The 21,064-nt window shown below is 37.1% G+C and overlaps 1 protein-coding gene across 7 annotated transcripts in view; it reads right to left on the bottom strand.

Annotated features, from left to right (window-relative positions):
* Positions 1–21,064, bottom strand: part of mast4 (microtubule associated serine/threonine kinase family member 4) — a 140,616-nt gene that overhangs the window by 10,139 nt on the left and 109,413 nt on the right. For 4 of the 7 annotated variants that reach the window (XM_066657980.1, XM_066658012.1, XM_066658021.1 and 1 more), the window contains 17 exons: positions 19,599–19,677; positions 16,242–16,396; positions 15,673–15,748; positions 14,445–14,654; positions 14,139–14,240; positions 13,854–13,986; positions 12,293–12,360; positions 11,509–11,600; positions 10,480–10,688; positions 9,704–9,842; positions 9,431–9,563; positions 8,928–9,093; positions 6,242–6,343; positions 4,677–4,802; positions 3,492–3,604; positions 2,647–2,768; positions 1,265–1,482 (listed from right to left, as the gene is read on the bottom strand). In XM_066657980.1, the coding sequence (XP_066514077.1) occupies positions 1,265–1,482; positions 2,647–2,768; positions 3,492–3,604; positions 4,677–4,802; positions 6,242–6,343; positions 8,928–9,093; positions 9,431–9,563; positions 9,704–9,842; positions 10,480–10,688; positions 11,509–11,600; positions 12,293–12,360; positions 13,854–13,986; positions 14,139–14,240; positions 14,445–14,654; positions 15,673–15,748; positions 16,242–16,396; positions 19,599–19,677 (2,243 nt within the window). The remainder of the gene's footprint in view (positions 1–1,264; positions 1,483–2,646; positions 2,769–3,491; positions 3,605–4,676; positions 4,803–6,241; positions 6,344–8,927; positions 9,094–9,430; positions 9,564–9,703; positions 9,843–10,479; positions 10,689–11,508; positions 11,601–12,292; positions 12,361–13,853; positions 13,987–14,138; positions 14,241–14,444; positions 14,655–15,672; positions 15,749–16,241; positions 16,397–19,598; positions 19,678–21,064) is intronic. The other 3 variants (XM_066657989.1, XM_066657997.1, XM_066658005.1) reach the window with 3 other exon arrangements.

The following is a 21,064-nucleotide window of genomic DNA, read 5'->3' as shown; positions in this document are numbered from 1 at the left end:
CTAATGTGGTGGTGGTGGTGTCTTAGTGTGTATTGCACTGGTATGGGTGGAACAGATACAAAAGTGCTGTTGGGGTTTTTAAAACCCTCAGTGTCACTGCTGGGCACAGAACATTCATTCATTCATTCATTATCTATAACCGCTTATCCAGTTCAGGGTCGCGGTGGGTCCAGAGCCTACCTGGATTCATGGGGCGCAAGGCGGGAATACACCCTGCAGGGGACGCCAGTCTTTCACAGGGCAACACACACACACATTCACACACATACGGACACTTTTGAGTCACCAATCCACCTAACAACGTGTGTTTTTGGACTGTGGGAGGAAACCGGAGCACCTGGAGGAAACCCACGCGGACACGGGGAGAACACACCAACTCCTCACAGACAGTCACGTGGAGCGGGAATCGAACCCACAACCTCCAGGTCCCTGGAGCTGTGTGACTGCGACACTACCTGCTGCACCACCGTGCCGCCTGGGCACAGAACAGTCCAGTCAATATTGAGCTATCGTCTCTGACTTAACATCTACAAGGTGGACCAACGAGGTAGGTGTGTCAGTAAGTGGAAAAACTTGAGCAACACTGCTGTGTCTGATCCACTCAAACCAGAACAACACACACTATTACACCACCGCGATGTCAGTGTCAATGCAGTGCTGAGAATGTTCCACTTCCCAAATCATACCTGCTCTGCTCTGTCGCTTTGTTCTCTGTATCTCTATGACTCGAATTCTAATTTTTTACCTTTAGTAGGAATCTAGTTTATTGTAAAATATATTATAAATTTTCCTAATGTTTAATTTTTTTTCTAATGGGAAACTCAAAAAAACCTTTTTCCTGATCCTTAACCTAATACTCATGCTAACCTCAAACTAGATCCTAAGTGTAATCATCAGTCTGACCCTACCACATAATACCAGATAAGACCCATACCTCATGATTAAGTATTACACAAGACCGTAAACCTAAACATTATCAGATAGATTATGGTCTATTGTTGCCAAGACTAGACTACTTCACTACGTAATAAGATACCTTCTCTTAAGATACACGTCTATATTCATTCTTTACTGGAAGACACAAGACCACCCCATTCTTCACTTTAGCGTGCATGTTCAGACCATTCTTGGCTATAAGTTTCAGATCCATCTCTGTTTTCCTCTTTAGCATACATGTCTATACCCCATTTTAACCTCAAGCTCAGTGATATTTGGAGAAAAAAAAGCCTCTGTTAGAGGTGTCGGATTTGATTTTCTGTCTTACCTGAGAGAGTGGAGTTGCTAACAGTGCTGCAGGGTGTGGTTGCATCAGGCTCATCTTGAGGCAGCTCTCCAGTAGAGAAGTCCAATTTACAGGTGTCCTCCAGGGCCAGGGAGCACTCACAGCTATCTACTTCTGCTGAAATTGCAAACTTAGGCAGCAGACCTGAACGCCTGCCCAGACTGGTGCTCTCTGTGTCAGACGAGTGTGACAAGGATGGCCTGTTCAAGGGGTGGAAACAATATATATATCTAGTTACATGAGTTTACAATATTAGTGTGTATTATATTTTTACCATAGCCTCTGGCCAGTAACAGATACCACAGATTATTATGATTTGACCATATTTGACAATGAAAAAATAATCATACATTAAGGAATAGCGCAATATCCTGATCTTGGTTCATGCTTTTCAACATCTGGAGGTCTATTCATTGTCTAAAAGCCTCCAGATGCCATTCTTCCGTCATGAGCAGAAAGAGAAAAAGCCTAGCTTACTGGACTGAGACCCTTTTTTTTTACCCAATTACAGTCACTGGGACTTTGGAAACACATTAAACAAGTTTTGAGTAAGAAAACATCCTCCTAAAAAATACACTTTTATAAAAAAACAATTTTGGATTAAAATCACAAATGTCACATTTAACTACTGGCTATAAAAACTGAACATAAACTAATTAACTGAACACAAACAGAATCTGAATGTCACTTTAAAAAACTACAATAGATTTTGTGTCCAGCAAAAAAAGCTGGTGTACATTGCACAACTTGGTCCAGGAGAAGGGTTTAAATGAGCCAGTCTGACAGTGATTTGTATTCCAATCAAATGACAATGGAGAATCTCTGGATGCTAACAGTGTAACTTGCTGTATATATGTCTCTGCAGAGTACAGTTATCATTATAAAATATTAAGGCTGCACTTTGAACCTCTTGTAACTTAAGTCTTGGTGATGTACACACCAACAGTCTGGAGATGTGGAATACTGGGAGTTGGGAGGGAGACTTTTTAGAAGATGTGAATATATTCCTTCAGATTAAATTCACATCATCTAAAAACTCTCCCTACCAGCTCTCCATACCAGCGTTTTTGGTCCTTGGGAGGAAACCAGAGCACCCGAAGGAAACCCATTCTCATACGGGGGAATGCTACTTTAATTTATTGTCCAAGCTTATTTTATAACAGGTGTAAATTGATTGCCTTATGTTAAGCAGAATTTTACGATTACTGACAGCCTCTTAAAAAGCATACTATCTGTCATCTAGCCCATGATTTGTACATGTAAGAAAACATAAATAAGGAAGGTTTTATATAACTAGTGCTAATATATTGTTTTTTCAGCACTGAGCTGGAAGCAAAGTAATGGTACAGCTCGTTATGACATACATCTCAGTGAAGTCTGGGGTCCAGCTGAGAGAGTCTACAGTCAGAGGACTCTCACTTTTCTTCTCTGATTGCTCTCCCTTCTCTTCCAGCTGCCCACGGGACAGATCCAGACTGCTGTACACCTATTAATAAATGTACATACACAAACACAAAAGTACAGGTATTTAAATATGCAACATACTAATTAATAAGTAATAATATTAAGTACTAATATTAAGTGTTATACATATTTTTGTCATTGAAAAGACAAAAAAAGAGCAAATGCATATGAATTTGGAGTGAATACAAAACTACATTCTAAAAAAAAGATGTGGAACTTTGGAAGTGATTGCTTTATATACATTAAATCACACAATGTATAATTAATGGACAGCAAAGGCTTGTTGTCACACACATTTCAGGGATATTCCAGAGCTATCTCAAGCCCATACACTACAACTATTGCACATCAAGAAAAACCTGCAACACACAAGTGACAATATTCCTGGATCCATACTGCAATGCACCAAATGTATTTGTATGCATGTTAGAATGCACCATAGTTTCTTGTGCTTTTGTTTCCTATACTACTGAAAAACAAAAGCTGTACATGTAACAGCAAATGCATGAAAAGGGTCTGTGCTCTAGCCCAAACACTAATGCTACAGCCAGAGAAAGGGAAAAGACTCATTTGGATAATTGCTTCAGCCTTAACAAAGGAAGATCTGAAGATTCCCAAACATTCACCTTTAATGCACTTGGCTTTAAGTAATTTGGAAGGTATTGACTGATTCATTACACTGTTGCGCAAAGGCTTCTGAAGTTTATCGACTAGTCCGAGCACTGTTACAGAGAAGGAAGCTCACTTTGGAAAATCGGTGTGAGGAAGACGAAAACTGGCGCAGCTCAACGTTGAAGTCTTCATCATTTGTATCATCTTCTTCTTCGGTCTCCAGGTGATGGTATCTTTCAGATCGAGCTGTAGATACAAATAATAATATGATCATAAAGTATATTTAATGCTAATTCACAGTTAAATAAACATTACACTTTTCAAGGTCCACTCTTCGTGTGCTTTAGCGCATACTAAATTACAGTACATTTACTGTTCTCACATATATTCTATACTAGCATAAAAACTGAGACTTGGAGAAATTCAACTCATTAGAAGACTGTGCTATAGTCACAAATTGATGACTAAATTGATCCCTCACACACCCCAATCTATGCTTTTCAGGGAATGAATACACACAGACACACATACACAGCCAGCTTAGAATAACGTTTGTTTTATCTAGAACTGGCATGAATTAACGATACTGGAAAATGCTAAATTAGATTTTAGGAAAAAACAATCCAGTCCTGTAACAAATCTAGCCTGACACTGCACAAGCCTGCTTTGTGTTATGTTGTGTTGGCCATTTATTTTTTCCTATGTGGTAGTACATGAGAGCATATATTTAGATCTTTAGTGTAGCAATGACAGAGGCTTGTCATGATTTTGAAGCAGTAATTTTAAGAAAAACTATATATTACATAGTGTTACTTTAAGTGCTTTTATTTATTTATTTATTTATTTATCTATCCATTCATTCAAGCTTAGCAGATCTGAAAGAAAAACATTGTGGGTACTGGTTCATATTCAAGGCTTTAATGGAGGTACTGTAGTTCTGTAATTGTAAAAAAATTTGGTATGTATTATGTGAATTACAGTTGCACACAAAAAACACCAACACCTTCCATTTTAGTCGAGACCCCTTTAGAACTCTAAAGCCGCATTGGGGTTAAGGTGCTGTTTGATTCTACAGCCACCAGCTGTAATAGAATAGGGTAGTAGAAAACTGTTCAGCTGTCTTGTCTTCAAATATATTCCAACTGTAATTTTACAAATCCAGTTTTAGTACACCAACATATAACATGGCCAATGTTCATATCTACATTTGATTCATGCTGACAGCGGCTGACAGTTTCTGCCTCTCATTTCTGTTCTGCCTGCATGAACCACACACACACACACACACACAACCACACACACACACACACACACTGACTGTCAAAGTAGCTGGTGTCGTCCTCAGACTCCAGTTGGGGAATAAATTCTGCCTTCTGTCTGAGAAGACTGTTCCAGTCCAGATTATGGAAGAACTGGTGGTGCTTGACTTCATAGGCTCCTCCTGCTGATATATACATACACACACAAACATACACCAGTCTACATCAGCTCCAAATTCACAGAGAGTAAATAAAGGTTAAAGGGGGAATATTTATATGTACTTTTACCGGATGTGAGTTTGATTGCACACATATTACATTCTCATTTAACAATCCCATTTGTCTGTAGGCAATGAATTTTAAAAATGTTTTAAGCCAAAACCTTATTTCAAAACAACTATTAAACAAGGCCTCAAGCCTAAGAGTATTTGTATCATTTGTATTTATGCAACTCTTTGGACAAGAACATTTTTTCAACACTGAATTCATGAACATTTCACATCAAACCACTCCATTTTACATTTTAATGACTGAGCAATGAATACGGTTTGAAAAACTGAAATGCCCTTTTGAATTAGGTCATTACTACACTAGTGAAAAATGCTGGGAAAAAAAACAGATAAAAAGTATGGCAAATATTCAGTCTTTCACAAACATGGTTTTGACATACATTGGAATTCTTAATGGAGCTGAAAAGCAGACAATCAGGACAGGTAGAAAGTGCAGAGTCACACGTTTTTCAATGGCAGGCAGCTAACGTTGATAACATAGTCATAAATTATGCAATGTAATTTGCTGCGAGTGACCTTTCAGGGAGACTGGAGGTCCAGTTGAATGGTAGAGCTGGTTCTGATGAATGTGCCCTACCATGCGTTATTTTATTCAGATGAAAAGAAGATCAGCTTTAGGCTGAGAATGGAGGCTTTTCTCTATGGCCTGTGAAGCTAAATAGGCAAATGTTTGTTTTACCTTTATGGAGAAAGCCGAGAGTTCACTTCAATTAAGAATTACAATCTAGTAGTCTTTACAAGATAAATTCCTGGGATACATTAATTCCTAAATCTTCTTAACATAATAAATGATAAAATGCAATAATTAATCAGAGTTAAAAAAAAAAAAAAAAACTAAAAAAATATAAAATGTACCAAATCCTCAGTGAAAGTTTAATGAAATAAAAATATATAAATATTGAAAAATTGAAAAATAAGAGGGTATTGACATAAACCAGTATTGCACTACAGCTAGTTTAGGATATGAGTGTTAAGAATCTATATTCATATTTACATATCTCAGTTAATTGGGTTAGGCAATGTTTAAGCACATGTAAACCAGCAGAAAACTATTTTTAAATTAATTTAAATAAATTATTTTCAACTTAAATTTATTTTTAAAATCTCATTGTACTAAATTATTGGTTATTAAAAATCAAAGGCTCTCAAAATGTCAGAGTCCTGGATGGACATATAGATATAATACATACACAAAGGTACAATTATTACAATGCTTTCATTGTGGAAATCTGTGATCGTTACAGCCCCGTCTGAGCTCTGGGAAATGTTCTGTGAACAGTTTTGGGGTATTCAGTGATCAACATTCAAAATCTGGTGTGAAAGTGAAGGCATACCAGTGCCCAGCCTCTCTAGAGGGTTCTGCCTGAGCAGCAGTGTGATGAGCTCTTGAGCGTCAGCTGGAGGAGCATCTTCTCCCTCTGGCCAGTTTATTTCATCTGGAAAGACACCAAGGCAAACACACACCTAGTGACCATCTAGGCATTACAACAGCCTTGCATTTACTCAACATCAAACGTTGAAAACACAGAGGACAAAATACGAAAGCCATTCGTCCATCAAGCTTTCATTGAACTAACGAGATGCATTACCTCTCCGTCACATTACACAAACCAATATGTAGGACTCATTCTCACATGAATTCAAACAATTGGATGCTCATCTCTGAGCGTACAGGCTTGAATCACAATACCTAGTGTGCATAAGCAGGCATGCATAAACATCGCAACAACTCGTGTAATTTGCATCCGCTTTGGGGATGTGCTCAGGGCTGAATAGACACTGCCATGTTTACGCTGATCCAGGACCAGCAGGGGGAATGCTTCACTAAAAGGCCAGAGGTGGAGATAGATGAGAGGCCGCATTTTATTTAGGCCCCAATTGTCTGTACGGCAGCACGGGTCACACATTTTAATCAAATTGGGGGCATGAATATGCATCCATGCCCAGGGCGATGGCAGCTAGCACAGTCTTTTCCAGGCTCCTTAATTAACACTCAGTCCCATGGTAACCTCATGATGGAGAGCAAACCAAATGTGTCCTGTCGCATCATTAATTTTCAGAGATGTATTGCCTGATACTCATTTAGGGAAAAGAGGACCTACTGTCTGGAGTAGTCAGTGTCAAGATTTTTTGAAGGTCGTATTTGCCGAGACAAAGGCTCAGAGGTCGGAATGTCAACTAGGTTAATGCTTGCATAAAAATGCAAATCTATGGTCCTGTAACTGCAAAGGCAGATTTAAATTTGTTTATAACAACACTCAGTAAAATTAATTCTTAAGCTTTAGTCATTGGGAGGTCTTTTATTCTGCTTCAAAAACTAAACTGTAACATCTACTAGTCACCAGTAGGGGCTGAATAGACTACAAGACTAATAACTCAGGACAGCCTCTGAAATACAGTGGCAGTATAAACTGCAGTGAACGTGCAGGGGGATATCCTACTAAACTGTGCTAAAACAGGCTGGGAAGGTTTCAACAACTGCTGTCTTAAAACCAATAATAACATTTTGAAATGAGAAACTCAAAGATGTTTTCTGGTTCCACTACAAGACCTATATCTTTCTCTGAAAGGCTAATAGATATGTACAGATGCAATTCTTGCAAGTAGCATTATGACTGAATTATTTGTTTCCCTCAAGGCTGATAAAACTAGTGCACAGAAGCAGGGATGTTCAATAAATTTTGTGAATAATCATGCAACTCATTCCCCACACAACCTTGGCAATGACATATTCATATTTTAGTAAATAATAAGTTTTTTATGTGTTGTGACAGAAAATAACAGAATAAACAGATATACTATATTATCTATAAACAGTATAAGTAAAAAACATCAGTCTATTAAATATAGATTAACTTGTGTTATGAATATAAAAACCCCTTTCCATAAAAGCTGGGACAATTCAATAAAACTGAAATCTGTAATTTGTTAATTCACTTGAAGATTTGTTTAATGGAATAAAAACAACAACTGACTATCTTGTTTGCACTTTGTAAATATTAACAAGTTTTTGAATCTGATGCCTGCAACACAAAAAAAGATGGGACAGAGGAATGTTTGCCATTGTTTTACATCACCTTTCTTTTTAATTATATCCTTTAATCCTTTGGGAAGTGAGAATACTATTTTTCAAGTTTTGCCAGCAGACCTGTTGCCTAAACATTTGACCTCACACTGTCTTGCTGAACTAACTACAGACTTCCAAGAGTAGTTCATTCACATATATGCAGGTCACCAATGCCATGGCCACTGATGTATCCCCCATACAAAAGCTGTAGTCCTTTGCAAGCTCTTTGATAACAATTTGGATAGTCCTTTTCACCAAGCTGAAACATGGACTCATGTGACCACAACATGTTTCCACTGACCATCCGAGATAAGCCAGTGCCTTGGCCAAGTGTTAATTGACAATGACTTTTCAAAGTACTCCTAGGCCCATCTGACTATATTTGTCACAGCTTTACGAAGTCTCATGCAGTGCCATCTGAGGGCTCAAAGGTCATGCACATTCACCAGTGTTTTCTGCATGTTTTTTTTGTTCTACATGGACTGGGATTTCTTGAATCTTTTCCAAATATTATCTATATTTGATAGTTAATGAAAAAAAAAACATTTGCAATACTGCATTAAAAATGTTCTTTATAACCGTTTCACAATTCTTTTTAAAAGTTTGGCACAAAATCTTTTACTGGGTCCTCCTTTTTTATCTTGAAAATTCATGTGCTTACTATGGAAATTTTTAAGCCAGTAAAATTAAAATATCTATAAATATTTCACTCATATTGTGGTCCTTTGAGTGTGTTGCAGGCATCAAATTCTGAATTTGTTTATGTTTATAAAACATGAACAAGTTGGTCAAAGAAAACATTGGAATTTTTTTCTTCTTACATTTGTCAGTTAAATAAAGTTTTAAGTAAATTTACAAATTACAGAATACGGTTTTTATTTCATTTTTAGAAAGTGTCCTAACTTTTCTGGAAATGGGGTTTGTTAAAAAAATATATAATAAATGATACTGACCACTAATGACCTGACCAAAGAGCTCCTCTGGTGTGTCTCCAAAAAAGGGCACACAGCCGACAAGGAACTCATACAGGATGATACCCATAGCCCACCAGTCCACAGGCTTCCCATAGCCCTGTCTGAGGATCACTTCTGGAGCAATGTACTCAGGAGTGCCACATACCTACAACAAATAAAGTAATGGCTTAATTGACAAGCATTCTGAAAACTATAAGATGTCACTGTGTCTCGTATTAAATGCTTATATAAACTGGCTCTCAAAGGTACAATAATATTCTTTGTAACTTAATAGGATTTAATATGGACAAAGGGGCATATTTGTACAAACTAAAACATATAGCTAAAATAATATATAATGTATTTTATATAATTATGTTCCCTAAATAAAGGAAGTGAAAAGGTACCCCTTTGATGGTACAAGGGTATAGCAGAGTACTACAGATATTTCACTGACACAATAAATTAAAATAATACAGCCTTTCAGACTTCTAACTCTTCACCTGTTTATCCAAGAACTCCCTTGCATCTTTCTCAATGTGGCCCTCATAGAGGTTCGTGGTCATGTTCATCAAGCCCACTTTTGACAAGCCAAAGTCGGTCAACTTGATGTGGCCCATTGAAGTAACCAGCAAACTGTAAATACAGTGACAGAGGGCATATAAAAACCACAAAGAGAGAAGCTACACATGCATATGAACAGAGATGAACATGACTGTGGCCTTGCTGCCCCTTGCAGTGGATGTTGAAGGCAGTAGATGTTGTGGGAAACTCACTTGTCTGGTTTCAGATCTCGATGAACAATGCCATAGTTGTGCAGATACTCCAAGGCCAGAACGGTCTCTGCAAAATACATCCTGGCCATGTCCACAGGCAGAGGACCCATGTTCTTCAGCAAAGTTGCACAATCACCACCTATCAAAAAACAATAGTTCCCAATTGTTACTGTGAAATAAAGCAACCCGGTCAGTTTTTGTGATCTGTCAAAGGCTAAAAACGTGGAATAAAACGAGTTCTGAGTTCTGATTCTGTCCTCCATCTTATGTAGATATCAAGCACTTCAGTTGTTGCACCACCTCGCCTGAGTCCTTCCACATTTAATTGAGAGAACAAAGTTAGGTTTAATGAACAAAACAAACAAAACAAACTCAGAGAAATGTGTACTTATTAAGAATGAGATCAGAAATAGAACCCAGAAGAAATGACTAAAAGACAGCTTTTCTGCTCCTCACACCTCAGTGCTGGGTTGCTCATGCTCATGTAAGTAAACAGAGGCTCATTCTCAACATTAGCTGAAACCAGTGTTTCTGAACAGGGCAGGGAAAGGGAAAAAGTTTTTTGATCCTGAGATATTTTGACCAAAGTGTGTCACAAACATTTTATTAAGACCAAAATGAACTGTGTTAACCTGTGGAAAAAGGGTTACAATGTCCCGTTTAAAACTGTTGTCAATCACAAGATGTTAATAATCGGTTACTGTTATCAGTTCAGGGATTTATTTTTCTTCTTGGTTGTTTTTTTTAACAGTAATGAGAATATATACATTCCTTACCCTCAACGTATTCCATGACCATGCAAAGGTGCCTGCGTGTCTCAAAGGAACAGTACATGCTGACAACAAAAGGATTCTCGGCGAAGGTCAGAATGTCCCTCTCCACAAAGGCCTGTTGGATCTGGTTCCTTAGGATCAAGTTCTGCTTGTTTATCTTCTTCATAGCAAAGCGTTGATTAGTCTCTTTGTGCCGTACCAAATAGACAGCGCTGGGATAAAATAAACAAATAATAAATGCTGTTATCTGATATTTTAACTCTTAAAATCAGTACTGGTCTAATTTTACCTGTCTGTGTTTTCTTGAGCTTATTGCTTCTTATAGTTATCATGTTTATAAATGTTTTTATCTATGGAACTATATTAGTATGTGTACAAATAAGTTTCAAAATGTAATTGTGTATGTTTAATTGCAAACATTCTCTCTTATGGTGAATGCTATATAGTGATAAAAAAATGCTAACATTCGCTAAAATGCAGTCACCATCTTTAAATCATCTAAACCAAAACTCATATGTATTTCTGGATACAATATTATCCTAAAGAACAGAAAAAAATCAATGCTGTTGCTGTGCTTTTTCATTGATGGAATTCATACTAAACGCAGTAATTAATCAATTCTTCTTTCATGCCATTTTTAAACTACTTCATATTTAGGTTATTTTTTGTTGAATAAATGACAATTGTCATTTTTAATACTATGCTATACTTATAATATGTCAGGGGAATGGGAGAATGCTTGAATTAGAATTTTTGTGTTACACGCACACATACTTTTAAACTATTTTTGTATACCTAATATTTATTACTAACTATTTTCTTTATTTATTGTCCATTTGCAGTAAATCTGCTGTTATTCTTTATTAAATATAGCACCATTTCCTGGAGTAACTATGTCTCTCTCCTCACTCAACATATATGTGGTGTGCAGTAGACAAAGTTGACTTTGATACTTTTTTTAGATTGTACAAGCTATGGTAATTATTACCCTCACAGTAGACATAAGGCCTGCACTGTATTAAAAAATATTACCCATAAGCTCCATTGCTGATGAGTTTAATCATTTCAAAGTCCATCTCACAGGGTTTTCGGCGGGATCGTAATGCTGCACTCAGGCTCTGAGACTGAAGAGAAAAGTGAAGAAATTACAGCAATTTTTAATCACATTTCAAAAGCAATAGAAATTTAACACATCACTAGTCAAAGAATTTCTCTCCTCATTTAGGTGTTAGGTGACAGAAGATTTGTTTTTACATTTGTGTGTGCAAATATAACATGACTAACACCTTGGGGTTCTAAAGGATTCCTTTAAACTTTCTGAAATTCACATTTAAAGGCACTTGCATATAGCATGCTACCCACATATGAATCAAATCCCTTCATCTCTGAAACTCTTCTTCTGTGCTCCTTTCCAAAACCACTGCAGCAGCTTTAGCAGCAATAAACATTTTACACGTTGTTTCACGTTTCTCAGATGCCGACTGAATGAAGAGTGACATGTTGGGTATGGCCTTAGCGATTTCTTGAGTGTCTATTGGTCAGTTTTATACAAAATAAGATGAAAAAATAAATCCAACATTTAGACATGATGAGAGGCAGATTTCATGCATCTCAACGCCTCCTCGTAGGATCTTATAAAAAATGAAATTGAAAGGGAAGATTCTAGATGTTCAGGAAATGCCTGATCTGTATTTCTCCATTATGGTAAAGCCAAAGATATTAATACATTCATGCATGATTTTCCATCACAAGTGTGAAATAGGTTGCACTGATATTAATGTCAATGTAAAAAAAAAAAGAGGCCAAGTCAACTTACACTCACAGAATCATCGGTCTCTGGGGTTTCCGCAATTCCACTGTCATAGCTGGTTAACTGGGCTATTTCTGTAAGAAAACACTGGTTAGGCCTTGAGCTAAGCCACAACATTAAAATCCCATTAAGTGCCCCTATAAAGAGAGCGAGATTAAAACTTGTATGAACTTGTGGATAAACATACTTGGCTCCATCCTTGTTTACAAGAGGGGGTCAGTCTAAAACAAAGGACTACATCACTTTTTCCACACAATAAGCCTGAAGAGCTGACTCCTGTGGTTTCAAAATGAGTTAAATGGAGTGGAAATCAGAGGAAGGGATCTTAACACATGTCGTGACACACTTCTGCAGGAGAAATGCACCGCCAAACAAATCCTCAGCAAGTCTGGTCCCAAAGCCAACCTGCAAACAGCAGGAGGTAATGAACCAGAGGGTTGTTCTGCCGTCCCTAAAGGGACCTGAACACACTGAAAAGACTTCAGAACAGCTGTCCATCTCTGCTTTCAGCCATCACAGGAATCAGGCTTAGAGACCACTGAGGATTAGCAAGCCTTGGAGGGCTTTGAAACCAACGCTGTTTGGCAGAAGCAGCTGAGGATACCCCAGGTTTACTGGGAATGGGATGGGGAGTGTGGGAGATGCATTCACTACTAATTACTGCTAATAATAGTCCTGGATGCAAAATTACAAGATCATTATACCAGGTCTGTCTAATAGATTAAGAATCCAATCTGTGAACTAAAGTAACGTAATGAAGATCACTGAACATTTTAGGCCAAATATTTTAGTTAAAGTTAAGAGTGCCTGTAAATTTGCATTCCAAACAATAGAATCAAATAGAGTCAATTTAGACAGCAGTCAACTGTTCAATTTTATCTGCTACGGAAGTGAATTTAATCCAAAGCTTTAGTCCAAACAAGTATCAAAAAAATGTGATCAGAGCATAAAATTGGTGTGATTAAAGATATGACTTATGATCCTCTAAAGCATTTTTAAACTGAATGGTTTCAAATGAACTTTCAGATGTGAAGCACCTACTAAAAAAAACTGGGTTCTCTTGCTACTTTTCAACCCACAAAGATTTTACGTTATGTTTTGTACACTCTGATGCCTCACCCTGGTCATTTGAAGATTATTCAAAAACTGTAGTCGATGGAAATTCAAGTAATTTTTCTCCAGAAATGTCTATATTGCTCATATTTGTGATATTTTTGGATGGAAACTCAGCTAATGGCTCACTCACTCCCTCACTGTTAGAAACTGCACCACATGGTGCACCATTTCTCACATATTAACAAACATTTAGGGACCAGATGTCCTTGAGGACAGGATTATGTCAATTTTTGTGGTATTGTAAAGACAATTTGGTGGTCCTCGCAGCTTTTCTCTTTTTTATTTAATAAAAAAACTGGTGTTTTAATGTGAAAACTAAAAGACTAAACTGATTTAATTTTAGTTGCTGAGGTTAAGGTTAGTGTTAGGTGTAGTGTTAATTAACTACAGTAATCATTATTTCAACAATATTCCTACATCTTTAATCCAGCTGTTCATAAGACCGCCTTACCTTCCAAAGGGTCTCGAGTCAGGCCGAGCTGGCTGATGATGTAGCGAGGAATGTCAGTTTTAATACCTTGCCCCTCTTTGGCATGGCCCTCTGCAGCCTCCAGCAGATGATAGAATTCTTCTGGATCAAATTCCTAAGGGAACATAATTCACTGTGAGCCAAACTGTTACTTTTCTCACATAACAGCATAGGTGACAGTATGCAAATATGAACCTGTGATAAATTTCATTAATATTCAAGGAGTTTAGGGCTTGGAAGTTACCAGATAAATGTAAAGAAACCTACCAGACATTCTAGGAGTCGTGCTGGTCTGGCAATGACAATGAGGATTTTCTTCACCAGTTCTTTGATGAATGTCACTTCAGCACTCTCCGATCGCTCAGCAGACTAGGCAGTAAAACAGTTAGCCATGGGTGATTTAAAAAGACAATAGAGTCACATCACAGAGTGTAAACTAAGTTTTGTTTGCAAGTTGTTTTCACAAAAATAACAATGACAGCAGGTGGGAGTTTCTACACGGCCCAAGGAAAATTCTGTAGGAAATGTACAAGAGAAAATAAAATTTATATATATAAATTTAGTGCTGCATACCTCTTGGAAAAGCCTTTCTAGTTTGTCCGTGAGCTCACAGAAGTAGCGGGAGGTGATGAGGCCGAGGCGAGACTTCTCCAGGCAATCTCGGGCCAGCTCGATGATCTGGTGATGGGCGAAGCTGAGCACACCATCAGCCAGTGGTAACACATTCTCCGGGGAGCTACTACTGATGATCTCTTGGATGCGCTCCTCCATCTGAGCTGTGGCCTGGAGAATGTGATAGAACACTCAGAACCCAAAGTTGTAATGTTCCCAGTTTTAAAAAATCATCCTAGAAATATTTGAGAAGAATTCTTGAACACACAAGTAATACAACTTGTTTAATCGCCTAAACACATTTTAAGTCAGATGGTGACAACTTAATTTTTTTTAAAGGAAATGTTTTATTGGGAGCATACTGAACTAGGTAAGACTATTTAAAAAACAGTTTATCCATTGTCCATTTGGTGCCATGACAGTCTGTGATCTTCTGGTTCAGCCACAAACATTATTGAGATCAGTTGCTGATACAATCTTAAACATATCTCCAATTTAGCTCAGAGGTATTCAGTGCTCAAAGAGCACAATTCAACTATTTTTTAGTGCAGTGCTGGTGGGCTCCCTCTATACCTCCAGACAAAGCTTGGATTTGTGCAGTGTGAATGAAAGCTCAACCTATATGCAAAAAACCAGCTAAGTGTGCAGAACTGACTAGGTCTACCTATTTCAACAGCAGAAAGGAGACTGACAGGTAGAATCTGCTGATAGGGGAGTCATGGCGCAAGCATGTTCCCGCTGCATTCAGTGAAATAAACCAGTTCACAGAATGAGAACTTTCTGTGTGCTATTATGAGTCCTATCACTGTACAACAAATAAATTATGTTTTTTATTGTTAGATTATTTTTTAGTGAGCACAAGATCTTATTCAGTGTGGTTAGAGCTTAGTAAGAGCTTCTATGTGTTTTCCTAATCAGAGTTAATATAGTAAATATTTCTATTTATTGTGTTGTTGTTCAAACGAGCAGTTTCTGACACCAGCCAAATTAAAATGTGTGCCTGGATACTGTGATAGATAGTGCATGGTTCAACATTACCATTTAGTCAAATTCAATGCAGGACAGTCGTTAATTTTTTTATGTTACTTCTCAGTGTTGTATTCATTTATTTATATACCTTAATATATAACACAATACAAAGCAATAACCTAAATAAATGGAATTCTGTGCAAGCAGGATTACTACTTACCTTAGGAAATCTTTCTTTGTACACATGATTCATCATTATAATTTCATGATCACAGCATGATGGGGATCTTCCAGGGCTAAGCAACAAACAAGCAAACAAACACCACATCAATAATACAATATTACCTTAGATACATGGATTTAAATATAGATAATTCAATTGAAAACTATCTGATTAAATCTAGTTGATACAACTAATACTTCTCATTTTGTTTGCTATTAGGGTATTATAAGATATATTATGTTTTTTTCCCCTAGGCATTTACACACATTATGTGTTCCTAACAGATATATTAAGTGAAATTAACACGTTAGACAATTGTGATTTGTAGACATTGCCTCAAATCAAATAAAATAAGTTGCCAATACAGCAAGAAATGTTCACATCTAAATGAATAAATAAATAGATACCTACACCCTCACCTCCTTCAAACTGTTATAAAGTACTTACATCTATATCATAATAAAAATATTATTTATCTATTATATAAATTTAAGATTATTTTACTTGCCAAAAAGTTTTTGTGTGCAGTGCTAATAGCGGCAACAATCCACAATCCCTAGCTGTACCTGAGACTGCGTGAACGTGGCCGCATGGGCGTGGCTCTGCGACGGTCGTCTCCGGCGATGCTCTCAGTGCAGAAGTGCTTGGACAGGAAGTGGAGTTCGTCTGGCGTGGGCTGGAAGGGCAGCTGGTGGAGCTTCTCCTGTGATGAACAGGACGACTGGAAATGACACAGGAAATATATAGGAGAAAAAAAAGAAAAGAAAAAAGAGAAGAAGCTGATGGATGTGTCATGTCACTTGAGCATCATGCGAGCATGCAGGTGACAGAAAAAACACAAACAGCACGACTGATTTCAGGACTGAATGGTCAAGGCATCCCATCTCTATACAACTACAATGTGTAACAATGTTAAATCCACACAAGGGTTATTAGATAAAAATCTTAAAACATTTAGGAGTCAAGTCATTATGACTGTCTGTCTGATATTTTTTACATCTATATCAATATTTGTTGAATGCACAATATTTTACAACACTTTCAATATTACAAATGTTTACTTTGTCTGTGTTGTTATATAACCATGCACATGCAAAGACTAAAATATTTGTAATAAGTTAGCTCTGTGCAAAGTATTTAAAAGTCAATCATTTAAAAAAAATTAATTTTTAAAGTGCCCAGCATAATGAACAGAATTAATTTCATCAAAAACCTATGACAAAATATATTCACTGACAATCTATTTTTCATAACAAAAATTAGACAAAAACTAAATAAAAATTATAATTTGAAGACTACATAATATTGCTTGCCTTCGTACCCTGCTTTCTGTTAAGGAGGCTGAAATTCTGGTCCATGCTTTCATTTCCTCCCGTTTAGACTATTGTAATTCTCTCTTTATTGGCCTTCCTTCTACAAGCATACACTCCCTTCAGTGTGTTCAGAACTGCTGCTCGGGTCCTCTCTTATTCTAAAAAATCAGCTCATATCACCCCTGTTCTTCATCAGCTCCACTGGTTACCTGTCTCACTCCGTATTCAGTTTAAAGTTCTCCTGCTCACATACAAAGCTCTGCACGGTCTGGTGCCAGCCTACCTTTCTGAACTTTTACACTCCTACTGTCCTACTAGATCACTGAGGTCCTCTGAGAGCGGTCTTTTGTCAGTACCAAAATTTAAACTGGTTACCGCTGGTGGTAGATCATTCAGCGTGATGGCACCCAAGCTCTGGAATTCATTACCACAAAGTCTTCATCTCTGCTCTTCATTTTCTGCCTTTAAAACCCAGCTAAAGACCCATCTCTTCTCTCAGTTCTTCTGCACTCTGCAGGCATAAGTGTTTTCCTCTTTTGTTTATTATTATTATTATTATTTATTCTTCTTTGTGTAAAGCGACCTTGGGTATTAGAAAGGCGCTATATAAATCTAACTTATTATTATTATTATTATTATTAGAATTATGGTGAAATGTTTTATACTTTTCATCAACAAATAAAAACTAAAGGAAAATATGAATGACTGATAAATGACTAGTTATTTTGTTGATTTAGAACAAAGATAATGGCAAGAAACTAAAACCGGAAAAGGCTCTGTCTGTTTGCTGTTGCCATGGCAACAAGAGTGACCAGGCAGAATAGCGAAGAGGAATTGACTCCCAAAGAATTGATTCACTGAGTGTATGGGTTTCCATCGTATTAACTGTTGGCCAAAGATTCAAGAGCTGGAACTCTTGGAGTCAACTAAGTCTCCGTGTGCAAATGCCTTCTGCTGCAACTTAAAATGTTTATTTTAAATTAATGCAACAAGCATTTCACCAATAAAAAAAATTCCTTCCACAATTTTGATGTAAGAATGTTTTAAAATCTAACATGATTTAAGCCATCATTCATGAAATTTAGTAGTATATAATACCTACAAAATAGTAAAGCATTAAAAAAAAAAAGATTAAAATTAGGCTATTTTTATTCAGTGGACTAAAACCAGATTTAATGTTTTTAGATTTGTCAACTAATTTGTGCAAACTAGATAAAGACTAAATCAAAATGAGCTGCCAAAATAACACTAAAAAAGAACTAAACTAAACATCATTCTGAAACATCTAACTACCTAAAACACCATCTGTATGCAAAGATGATTAACTGGATGCTCTGTTCATTGTTCTGGGCATTTAAATTTCTCATGTTCTTTTTCCATTTCTACTTTTTTATTAGTTATTTGACACTTATAAGGTTGCACAAAACGATGAGTAAAAATAAAAGTTATTTTAAATAACTAATTTTCTAAAACATTCTGTTTGTAAAGATGGCTTCTTGGATACTTTGGTGCTCAGCTCGTCCCTCTATAATCAGCTCTACATAGTTTACACATCATTAGCTTGTGCATGATGACCTGTCTCTCCTCTTAACTGCCTTGGCTAAAGGCTGTCTGTGCCAAGTGCTCTATCTGAATGATTGTCAGGCATATCCCCCACACTCCGCTCCGATTGGCTGCCATGCAGGCACCAGATTGTTTGCCATTTCCTTCCCAGGTGGGCGGGTGCTGAAACAGTGTCAGTAAACACAGCCACAGCCAGTGAGCGAGTGGGTAGTCTGGCGCCAATTCACGGACATATTTACCAGCAAACAAATCTGGCGGAGCTGAGAGCGGCATTAGTCAGAGGGGGAGACAGTCAGAGCAGCATCTGTTATTCATGGCAGACAGAACCCATTTACTTGGGCTGTTCCGCATGAGCAGGGCTAGTATAGAGATGGCGTGCCAAACCAACATAAAGGAATAACCAAACATTTTTTAATCTGATCCTTATCTACTGCATCTTTAACACTGATTAACCTCGACAATAAATGAAAAACATTTGAAATTTTCTTGTGCTTACAAATTAACTGAAACTCTGACAATGGTAATAATAGAAATAAATGAAAAGTGACTGAATTCAGGTTTAAAGACAGTTAAAAAAAAAGGTACTATAAAAACAAAGATTTAAAAAAATAACATTTATTAACTTATATTCCCTGAATTCAGCAGCTATGTGTTTCGAATTTCCGTACAAAGGTGATTGTCTTTGGTAATCAGTCGTAGGATAGAGATGCAGCACATTATTTTGAAACAAGGCTGGCGTATTCCTTTAAAGACACAAGCACATGAAGCAGTTTCGCTCAAAAAAATGCGCACAATGTAGCGCACCCTCTGAAGCGCTTGTTGCTGTTAATTGTATCCAGTGTACACTGCATACAATTTTGCACATTAATTCTAAGACAAGATACTATAAAGACTTCTTTATAGTATTAAGTGATGGCGGTTGGTAGCTGGAAAGAGCCTGAACAAATATAATCCTTATAAACTGACAATTCACAGAACATTTGAACTGTACAACGTTATGTATCCAAAAACAACTGTTTAAAAAAATATACATATCGAAATACTTACAGAAACAGTAGAACTGGGAGTGTTGGTACCATATCCAGAGGATGGGAGTGAGGCAAGGGACCAGCGACGGCCATCAGTCCTGTAGAAAAACAACCCACAATCCCACTTTATACTGTGTCTTTAGCAACGATGTTGTTACATGTAATGTAGCAACAAAAAGGTACAACCTGGTGGTGTATCCATATGGATCACAGTATTACAGTTTATGTATCCATGGGTTGCAGTCCCATGGATGAATAAATATGAGTGCCATATTTATTACCCAAGGTCTGGTTACTGAGTGCAGCCATAATGTAAACTTATGGAAAAGATGGATATATTTTTCACACATAGCTCCTGTTCTTGCGGTGGAGAGTTTTACAACACTCAGAAGCACAGAAGCCCACATCCTCTTTGTTTATCGAGGGTAAAATACCCCACTGTGTGCCTAAATTATTCCTCTAATTTGGCTATATTATAATAAAGTAGTTTTTCTCTGAAAATGTGAGTGACCAGTGATTTCTGCAACACAGCAAAGCTGAGGCAAAATAACCAATGTCACTCTACACCCTCTGTAGGGCACAGTATATGTCAATAAAACTGTTTCTACACTCACGCAGTGTGTTGTATTTAGAAAAAAACATTTTGTCAGATATAAATATATCCCTCTTGAATTTGTGTCTGGGTATAATATTTTTCATTATACTTATTGGTAATGTGCATTTTTTAGGGAACATGGCGCTATTTGGAATTTAGCCTAGGTTCCTCTCTTCTCACTGACACAGACCAAAGAAGCTCTGTTTACAAATGTGACACCAGTAAATGGATCAAGGATCCATACTTACATTTCTTTAATTTTAATGACTAAACGAGAACTAAAAACGTGGAAAGAAACAATAAAACCATCTAAACGTCACAGATTTTACTGACATTGTTTATGAGTAAAGAGTACGTGTTTGTTATGGTGGCTACTATACACAGTGACGTCACCTGCAACCCATGGATACGAATATACATCAACTTCAGTTTATGACTCTATGTAACTTTATGTAATTACACAAACATGTCTTGCAGTTAACACCTAATTGCATGCAATTACACAATTATATGAACTGCAGCACTAAAATCCATCTGTAATGTACCAGTATGTACACTTTTGTTGCATATAATTAATAAATAATAATTTTTCTTTATTGAAATACTGCAGATGCAGTGGGACTAAAACAAAGGCACTTCTGAAATCGGTTTCACACTCTAATCGTGATTATGTGAACAGAACTCGGGTGAGTAGCACACAGTGAAGCATCGGTTCACAGTTCAAAATACTGGGGGGGGGGAAGTGGGATTCCAGATACAAGGGATATGCTAAATGACTCACTGATTTTCAAAAAAAAGGAGATGAAAGCTGGTTACAAAGCAGTCAGTCGGCTGAGCGCAATTGTTTTTACAGAATGCCAATGGGTGAGCCATTTCCTCTAGACCCTTTG

This window comes from Hoplias malabaricus, chromosome 2, assembly GCF_029633855.1.
Source record: "Hoplias malabaricus isolate fHopMal1 chromosome 2, fHopMal1.hap1, whole genome shotgun sequence".
Lineage (NCBI taxonomy): Eukaryota > Metazoa > Chordata > Actinopteri > Characiformes > Erythrinidae > Hoplias > Hoplias malabaricus.
This window is presented reverse-complemented; position numbering and strand designations above follow the sequence as displayed.